The following is a 10,122-nucleotide window of genomic DNA, read 5'->3' on the forward strand; positions in this document are numbered from 1 at the left end:
TCCTTCCGCCTCAGCCTTCCGAGTAGCCGGAATTACAGGCATGCGCTACCATGCCCAGCTGATTTTTGGATTTATTGTAGAGATGAGGTCTCGCTGCCCAGGCGGGTCTCGAACCCACGGGCTCAGGCAATCCACTCACCTCAGCCTCCCAAAGGCGCGGGATTACCGGCTGAGCCACCAAGCCCGGCTTTTTTTTTTTTTGAGTTGGGAGTCTCCTCTGTCACCCAGACTGGAGTGCAGTGGCCGCTCCCGGCCACCACGGCCTCGACCTACTGGGCTCCAGTGATCCTTCCGCCTCAGCCCTCCGAGTAGCCGGAACTACAGGCGCGTGCTACCACATCCCGCTAATTTTTTTTTTTTTTATTTATTGTAGAGATGAGGTCTCGCCAAGTTACCCAGGCGGGTCTCGAACCAGTGGGCTCAGGCAATCCACTCACCTCAGCCTCCCAAAGGCGCGGGATTACAGGCTGAGCCACCGAGCCCGGCTCTTTTACTTATTATAAAGCAATTTTTATAGATAACTAATAACAACATTCAAGTTCATTAGATTTTTCTCTTTTTTTGAGTTGGAGTCTCACTCTGTCGCCCAGACTGGAGTGCAGTGCACTCTCCCAGCCACCGCATCCTCGACCTGCTGGGCTCTGGTGATCCTTCCGCCTCAGCCTTCCAAGTAGTCAGAACTACAGGCGCGTGCTACCATGCCCAGCTAATTTTTGATTTATTGTAGAGACAAGGTTTCACCAAGTTGCCCGGGGGGGTCTTGAACCCACAGGTTCAGGCAATCCACTCGCCTTGCCCTTCCAAAGTGCTGGGATTACAGGCTGAGCTACCAAGCCCGGCCTAGATTTTTCAAAGTACAAAGTATTTTTACCCCATATAGGAATCCTGAGGAAGTTGGTTTTTTTTTTTTTTGGGTTGGAGTCTCACTCTGTCGCCCAGACTGGAGTGGAGTGCAGTGGCCGCTCCCGGCCACTGCAGCCTTGACCTGCTGGGCTCCGGTGATCCTTCCGTCTCAGCCTTCCAAGGAGCTGGAACTACAGGCACGTGCTACCACGTCCGGCTAATTTTTTGATTTATTGTAGTGATGAGGTCTTACCAAGTTACCCAGGCGGGTCTCAAACCCGCGGGCTCAGGCAATCCACTCACCTCAGCCTCCCAAAGGTGCGGGATTACAGGCTGAGCCACAGAGCCCGGCTCTGAGGAAGTTTTAATGTGATGATTTAAATATTGTCTTAAAATGAAATAATTTCTGAATGTTAAAATCTTATTGCTTAAATGTACAAAAACATAGGGAAGTATCTTTAATATATAAAATGGCAAATCTAGCCGGGCTCGGTGGCTCAGCCTCTAATCCCGCGCCTTTGGGAGGCTGAGGTGAGTAGATTGCCTGAGCCCGCGGGTTTGAGACCCGCCTGGGCAGCAAGACCTCATCTCTACAATAAATCAAGAAATTAGCCGGGCATGGTAGCGCGCGCCTGTAGTTCCAGCTACTTGGAAGGCTGAGGCGGAAGGATCCCTGGAGCCCAGCAGGTCGAGACTGCAGTGGCCAGGAGCGGCCACTGTACTCCAGCCTGGGCAGCAGAGTGAGACTCCAACTCAATAAATAAATAAATAAATAAATAAATAAATTTTTTAAATGGCAAATCTTTTGTGATAATAGACTTGGAAATGTGTATCAATGTGTTTGGGCATAGTCTCTATATAAGACTCAGTTTTACTGTGCAAATCCAAACATACATCCAAACTCTGATGGTTCAGTTCTGCATTCAGTTATTTGCACTGTTCCTTTCTTTCTTTTCTTTCTTTTTTTTTATTTTTTGAGTTGAAGTCTCACTCCTTCACCCAGGCTGGAGTGCAGTGGCGCACTCACAGGCACTCCAGCATCAACCTACTGGGCTCTGATGATCGTTCCACCTCAGCCTTCCAACTAGCCGGAACTACAGGCACGTACTACCATGCCCAGCTTATTTTTTATTTATTGTGGAGACGAGGTCTCAACAAGTTGCCCAGGCTGGTCTCGAATTTGCACCGTTTCTGATGCATTGACTTTTCTATGTCAGTGTTTGCGCTGAGTCCTGGTTTTTATTATTGCAACAGCTTCCCATATGATCTTTCTGCTGTCAGTTGTTAATTACTCCCCAAACCGTTCTATATGCTGAACAAGATTAGTCTCCCTAAAGCATCATGTTCATTGATATTTCTTGCTTAAAACTTTTTTAGTGGCTACTCAGTTTCAGCAAGATGAGTTCCAGAGTCCATTGCTGACATTTAAAGTTTCCCAACAATGCAACCTTACCTTCTATTACTTTGAGGTGAATTAAACTGGTCATATGTTTCTTACCAAATAAACATTGTTTATTCTGCCTCCATACAATTTTTTTCTTTATTGTTTTCCTCATCAATTCTTCCCATTCTTTATTTCTGAATCCTACTTTAAGACATTGTTTGAGGCCAGGCATGGTGGCTTAAGCATATAATCCCAGTACTTTGGGAGGCCGAGGCAAAAGGATTGCCTGAGCCCAAAGGTTTGAGACCAGCCTGGGCAACTTGGCGAGACCTTGGCTCTACAATAAATAAAAAAATTAGCTAGGCTTGATAACATGTGCCTGTAGTTCCAGCTATTTGGAAGACTGAGGCAGAAGGATCACCTGAGCCCAGCAAGTCAAGGCTGCAGTGGCCATGAGTGTGCCACTGCACTCCAGCATGGGCGACAGAGTAAGACTCCAATTCAAAAAAAAAAAAAAGACATTGTTTGTTTCACATGTTTCCTTGATAAACTCTTTTGATCATTCTCAAAGTTATCCTCTTCCTGTTTTCAAATTGTCTGATACAGTGTTTATTCAGTCATTTTAACATGTATACATGTGCTAACCGGAATTATTATAATAATCTCACATATGCATATTTTATTCTCCTAAATAAATTTTGAACTCCCTGAGGGTAGAGATTTTGTTTCTTTTGTAATCCCCACCTATGTAACACCATGCTAATCAGAAAATATGATGAAAAAATTGTGGCTTATTTCTATTAAATTTGAAATTGTCATTGCATAGTTCCACTGAAAAGAAGGTGTTAACAGTTGTTCTCTTTGCAGGTTTCCTGTTTTAAATTCAATGGCTGTGTAGCTCCTATGCAGTGTTTAGGATTAACATGTTATGGCATGTTTTTACAGGTACTTTTTTAATGAAAGAAGAAAAGGAATACTTTTTGAACTGCTAACAAGTAGAACATGTAATCTCTCTTTCCATAGGTTAATACAAGTTATAATAATCTTAAATAGAGCAAAATAGTCTTTAGCCAGTGTAAAGACTAGAAATATTGTGGGGTGGTGTATGTATGTGTGTGTGTATGCACATGTGTGTGTGTGTATGCACATGTGTGTGTGTATATATACATGTGTGCATATGTGTGTGTGTGTATATATGTGTATATATATATATATATAGAGAGAGAGAGAGAGAGAGAGAGAGAGATTAAAGTCTTGGCCTAATTATTCAAGGTATGATTTTAGAAATCAATTGTATTATTTCAAGAACATTTCTGACTAATCTTTTATTGTAAGCAAAAAAGCCAATAATAACTAACATTTATTGGGAACTTACTATGTGCCAGACACTGTTCTAAACAGTGTACATGTGTTAGATAACTTAAAACTAGCAACCTTGGCCGGGTCAGTGGCTCAGCCTGTAATCCCGCATTTTGGGAGGCCGAGGTGAGTGAATTGTCTGAGCCTGTGGGTTTGAGACCCGCCTGGGCAACTTGGCGAGACCTCATCTCTACAATAAATCAAAAACTAGCCGGGCGTGGTAGTGCGCATCTGAGGTTCCAGCTACTTGAAAGGCTGAGGCGGAAGGATCGCCGGAGCCCAGCAGGTCAAGGCTGTGATGGCCAGGAGCGTGCCACTGCCCTCCAACCTGGGCAAAAGAGTGAGACTCCAACGCAAAAAAAAAAACAAAACTAGCGACCTTGTGAAGTAGGCACTATACCTAGAAGAATCTTGCTCTATAGCTTAGCCTATTGGCCACCAACTCCTACACACCAGGACTTCAAGGACCTAAGCCCTCCTCCTAGCCTTCTTCCAAGACATACTTTAGCTTCTTTAATTTTTTTTTTGCTTGTTTATTTCTTTCTTTGGGACATGTAATACATACACATGTATTCATGTACAATTCCAAGAGTACAAAATATATAAAGTAAAAATTAAGTTTTCCTCCTCATTCATGGAATTCCCTTCACTAGAAATAATCGCTGTTACTACTTTGTTGTATGTCCTTCCAGAAGGAATAAGATTAATCTTTTTTTTTTTTTAAATAGAAGCAGGGCCTTGCTATGTTGCCCAGGCTATGTTGCCTCAAACTCCTAGCCTCAAGAAATCCTCCCAGCTTGGCCTCTCAAAGTGCTGGGATTACAGGTGTGAGCCACTGCATCTGGCTGAGATTAATTTTTGAATTACTGAAATCCAGTTAACTATTTTAAGGAGAATTTATATGGTTAGTCAACCCTTCAAAATCTTAATCTAATTGAAGTTATATAACATTTGAATCTCCTTTTCATATGTTTGTGCATTCTATATTCAAAGTTAAATATGAAATTTTTGTTCTAATAAAAGTTTTTGTTTACTCACATTCAAAAGTCATAAATATATGCTTAGAATTGTCACATTAAAATGTGATCATTATCATTTATAAACAATATCATAAGTGACAGCTGGGGTTGTCAAAGGGTTCTATTGTAGTCTTTTTTTTTCCTGAGTCAGAGTATCACTCTGTCACCCAGGCTGAAGTGCAGTGGCATGCTCTCGGCCACCACAGCCTTGACCTGCTGGGCTCAGGCGATCCTTTCACTTCAGCCTTACAAGTAGCTAGAACTTCAGGTGCACACCACCATGCCTGGCTAAATTATTTATTTATTTATTTATTTATTTATTTATTTATTTATTTATTTATTTATTGTAGAGACGAGGTCACAGGCTGGTCTTGAACCCCTGGGTTCAGGCAATCCTCTCACCTCGGCCTTCCAAAGTTCTGAGCTTATAGGCATGAGCCACTATACCCAGTCTACTATAGTCTTAAAATCAAGACACAGTGTGGCTGTTAGTCAGATTGTAAAACTGCATTCTAGGGTTTTGACCTTACTTTGTTATTTCCTTTATATTGCCAAAATTCAGGAGTCAGTACCATTTAAAATTTCTCAAAAACAAACAAAAAATTCTCTACTCTGCATTCCAGTCTAGGCAACATAACTCTATCTCATCTCTTAAAAAAAAATTATCGGGTAACTACTACAGTTTCCCTCCCACTGTGGGAAGTTTTCTGTCCTCTCAATAAATCCTGCTTTCTCACTTTAAAAAAAAAAATCTCTGAAAAGACACTTTTTTTTCCAACCAAAAAGAAACTGGATTTTGTTTCATTTTCAGATTTTTTAATGTAAAATTCTTATTAATTTGATAGTTCCATTGCGGATAAAAATTGCATGTCATCTTGATCATGTTATACACATAAGGCAGTAGTGACTTATGCTTTGATTTGAAGGTCTGAACATCTTCAATGTTTCCTTTATTTTATTTTCCTTAGACCTTAACAGCAGGTTGGGATGAACTTGAGTGCCATCGTGTTTTTAATTTCTTATGTGAGCTGACCAGTCTCTCCCGCAAGGTGCAGACTGTTGTCTGCGGCAAACCAGGTAAAGAACTACAATTTGCGGATAATATTATACAGATTAAGATAGAAAAAAAGCAGAGTTCAAAAGTGTATTTAAAAATAAGTTGTGACATACATATCTAGTAAAAGGACAAAGAAATATAAGGGCGTGATCAACGCTGGGGATAATTGAGGCAGAAAGTAGTGTGCCACTGGGGAAAGGGAAGTATTCAGAGGGTTTCAACTGTATTGATAATATTTTATTCCTTAAGCCAGGTGGTAGATAAGACGAACCTCATTATAGTATTCTTTAAACCTTTCTATGCACCAGAAATAGTCCATCTTTTAAAAATTATAGAACCTTACCTCATCAACAAGGGTACCTGCATAATCAACGTTTGTATACCTAACCCTGAATTGTACCCCCACATCTTTATTTTTTTAAAATTATATGACCTTAAATCTAGCAATTTTGCTCTAAGAAACTTACAATGTGCACAAGGAGACATGTATAAGAATAGTCACTACAGTATTTTTTGTAACCATGAAAAGCTGCAAATGACCTAAATGCCTATTATCAGGAGAACAGGTAAATAAATAATGGTATTTTCATACAATTAAAAACATCAGTCGTTAAAATAAATGAACTATCCATATTAATATGGATAAATCTTAAAACATAATTTGAATTTTAAAAAGTCACCAAGGAATAGTATGACACTATTTATATACATATTAAAGACTTGCAAAACAATTCTATTTATTCATTATAGTTACACATATGCAAAAAGCTTATGAAAATAGGTGGTGTGATGATTAATTTTGTATGTCAGCATGACTAGGCCATGGTGCTCAGATATTTGATCAAACATTATTCTAGGTGTTTCTGTGAAGGTATTTTTTCAATGAGCTTAACTTAAGTCAGTAGATTTTGAAGAAAACTGATTACCTTCCATAACACGGGTGAGCCCCAGCCAATCAGTTGAAAGCCTTGATAGAAAAAAACTGACCTCCCCAAGCAAGAGGTAATTCTGCCAGCAGGCTGCCTTTGGATTCAAAGTGCGCTCTTCCCTGGATTCAGCCTGTCGGCCTACCTTGTGGATTTTGGACTTAACCAAGCTTCCACAATCGCATGATCCAATTCCTTATAATAAATCTCTATCTTCTCTCCAATCATGTTTCTTCTGTTTCTCTAGAGAACCCTGACCAATACAGGAGGGACAAAAACCAAATTCATAGTCAGGTGTGATGGTGCGTGCTTGCAGTCCTAGCTACCTGAAAGGCTGAAACGGGAGGATCACCTGAACTCAGGAGGTTGAGGCTACAGTGAGCCGTGATTGTGGCACTGCACTCTAGCCTGGGTAACAGAGTGAGACCCTGTCTCAAAAAAAAAAAAAAAAATTCCTCTGGCGAGGAAGGGGAGAGAAATTGGAAGTGATATTTAAGAAACTTTAACTGAGCCGGACTCAGTGGCTCAGCCTGTAATCCTGCGCCTTTGGGAGGCTGAGGTGAGTGGATTGCCTGAGCCCGCAGATTTGAGACCCGCCTGGACAACTTGGCAAGACCTCATCTCTACAATGAATCAAAAAAATTAGCCGGGCATGGTAGCATGTGCCTGTAGTTCCAGCTACTTGGAAGGCTGAGGCGGAAGGATAGCCAGAGCCCAGCAGATCGAGGCTGTGGTGGCTGGGAGCGGCCACTGCACTCCAGTCTGGGCGACAGAGTGAGACTGCAACTCAAAAAAAAACCAAAAGAAACTTTAACTGTATCTATAATATTTATTTTCTAAAAATCTGAAACAAATAGTAAAGCTTAGCAAAGCTAGGTGATTAGTGCACAGTATTTGTTATTGTGTAGATAAAATAAAATAACACCTTGAAATATTTCATTATAAGACAAATTATGGATCAAAAAGACAGATTTAGAACCTCAGTGATCAACCTGTAATCCCAGCACTTTGGGAGGCCTAGACAAGAGGATTGCCTGAGCTCACGGGTTCAAGACCAGCCTGCAACTTGGTGAGACCTCGTCTCTACAATAAATCACAAAAAAATTAGCCAGGCGTGGTGTTGTGCATCTGTAGTTCTAGCTACTTGTAAGGCTGAGGTGGAAGAATTGCCTAAGCCCAGTAGATCGAGGCTGCGGCAGCTGTGAGCATGCCACTGCATTCCAGCCTGGGCAACAGAGTGAGACTCCAACTTTAAAAAAAAAAAAAAAAGAAGCTCAGTGAAAGCCAGGCATGATGGCACACACCTATAGTCCCAGCTACTTGAGAGGCTGAGGCAGAAGGATTGTCTGAGCCCAGGAGGTCAAGACTGCAGTGAGCCATGATCATGCTACTGAATTCCAGCCTGGGCGACAGAGTGAAACCCCTGACTCAAAAAAAAAAAAAAAAGAAAAAGAAAAGAAACAAAGAAAAAATAGATATCCAATGCAATAATAACAAAATTAATTTATGTCCTTTCCTTGATCAAAAACTTTTATTAGCTCTCTGATGTCTTCAAAATAAGGTCTAAATTATTTATTTATATGGACCTTCACATTCTAGTCCCAACCTACTTTTTCAGACTTATTGCACACTACTCTCTGTATTTAACATAAGCATATTGTTCTACTTACTGTGTCTCACACATCCCTTACAATTTATTTTCTTTTTTTGAGTTGGAGTCTCACTCTGTCACCCAGACTGGAGTGCAGTGGCCGCTCCCGGCCACTGCAGCCTCGACTTGCTGGGCTCCGGCGATCCTTCTGCCTCAGCCTTCCGAGTAGCCGGACAGGCATGCGCTACCACGCCTGGCTGATTTTTTTTTTTGATTTATTGTAGAAATGAGGTCTTGCTGCCCAGGCGGGTCTTGAACCCGCGGGCTCAGGCAATCCACTCACCTCAGTCTCCCAAAGGCACGGGATTACAGGCTGAGCCACCGCGCCCGGCTACCCCTTACAATTTCTACCTCAGTACTTTGTATTCATTCTATTTAATTGTCTTGAAATACTGTCTCTCCTCTCATCCATTAATACCCAATTTGCCTGACCTCCTCTATAAAGTCTTTCCTGAACTCTCAGGCCTGCAGTAATCTTTCTTTTCTCTAAATTTCTGTTTTAGTTGGCTTGACACACTGGGGGTACTTACATATGGCCTCAGATTATTAGTAGACTTTCCATTTAAACTTGTTTTATCTAAAAGTAAGTAAAATGTGAATGGTGTAAAACTGTTAAATGATGTAGCCACTATGGAAAACAGTTTGGTATTCCTCAAAAAGTTAAACAAAATTACCGTATGACTCAGCAATTCCACTTCTTGGTATATACCTAATGGAACTGAGAGCAGGGACTTGGACAATTATTTATATATTAATGTCCACTGCAGCATCATACACAATAGCTAAAAGGTAGAAACAACCCCAGTCACCATCAACAGATGAGTGGATAAACAAAATGTGGCATATGCTCCAGCCTGGATGAATCTGAAAATACGCTCAGTGAGAGAAGTTAGGAACAAAAGGGCAAATATTGCCTGATTCTGCATATACGAGATACCTAGAACAGGCAAGTTAATAGAAAGATGTTACAGGTTACCAGGAGCTGGGATTAGGGGGAAATGGGGAGTTATTGCTTAATGGATACAGGGTTTGTGTTTGGGATGATGAAAAAGTTTTGGAAATAGACAGTGGTGACAGTTGAACAATATTGTAAATGTAATTGATGCCACTGAATTGTACACTTGAAAATGGTAGCCAGGCATAGTGGCTCACACCTGTAATCCCAGCACTTTAGGAGGTGGAGGTGAGAGGATTGCCTGAGCCCAGGGATGTGAGACCAGCTTGGGCAACTTGATGAGATCTCATATCTACAATAAATCAAAAACCTAGCCAGGTGTGGTGGCATGCTCCTATAGTTCTAGCGACTTGGAAGGCTGAGGTGGAAGGATCACCTGAGCCCAGCAGGTCAAGGCTACGGTACAGGCCATGAGCATGCCACTGCACTCCAGCCTGGGTGTCAGGGTGAGACCCCAACTCAAAAAAGAAAATGGTTAAAATGGCAAGTTTTATGTTATCTATACTTTACCACAATATAAAAAATTAATAGCGTAACATATCAAAAACCGGAAACACCTCTTATCAACAGGGTGCCTGAATGAAACGTATTTGTATACCTAACCCTTAACTGTACCCCACAACATCATAATAAAAAATATTGATTAAAAAAAATCAAAAAACATTGAACTGTACACTTTAATTCTATGATATGTGAATTTTATTTATTTATTTATTTATTTATTTTGAGTTGGAGTCTCACTCCATTGCCCAGGTTGGAGTGCAGCGACATGCTCACGGCCTTCCCACCATCAACCCTGCTGGGCTCCAGCGATCCTTCAGCCTCAGCTTTCCAAGTAGCCGGAACTATAGGCGTGTGCTACCACACTCGGCTAATTTTTTTTTTTTGAGTTGGAGTCTCACTCTGTCGCCCAGACTGGAGTGCAGTG

The 10,122-nt window shown here is 41.2% G+C and overlaps 1 protein-coding gene across 1 annotated transcript in view; it reads left to right on the forward strand.

Moving 5' to 3' along the window:
* FBXO47 (F-box protein 47) overlaps positions 1-10,122 on the forward strand; it is a 28,707-nt gene that overhangs the window by 8,266 nt on the left and 10,319 nt on the right. Inside the window, exons 4-5 of the mRNA XM_008066815.2 lie at positions 3,095-3,172; positions 5,574-5,682. Of these exons, the coding sequence (XP_008065006.1) occupies positions 3,095-3,172; positions 5,574-5,682 (187 nt within the window). The remainder of the gene's footprint in view (positions 1-3,094; positions 3,173-5,573; positions 5,683-10,122) is intronic.

Source organism: Carlito syrichta, unplaced genomic scaffold (genome assembly GCF_000164805.1).
Source record: "Carlito syrichta isolate Samal-C Ts95f unplaced genomic scaffold, Tarsius_syrichta-2.0.1 Scaffold309114, whole genome shotgun sequence".
NCBI lineage: Eukaryota > Metazoa > Chordata > Mammalia > Primates > Tarsiidae > Carlito > Carlito syrichta.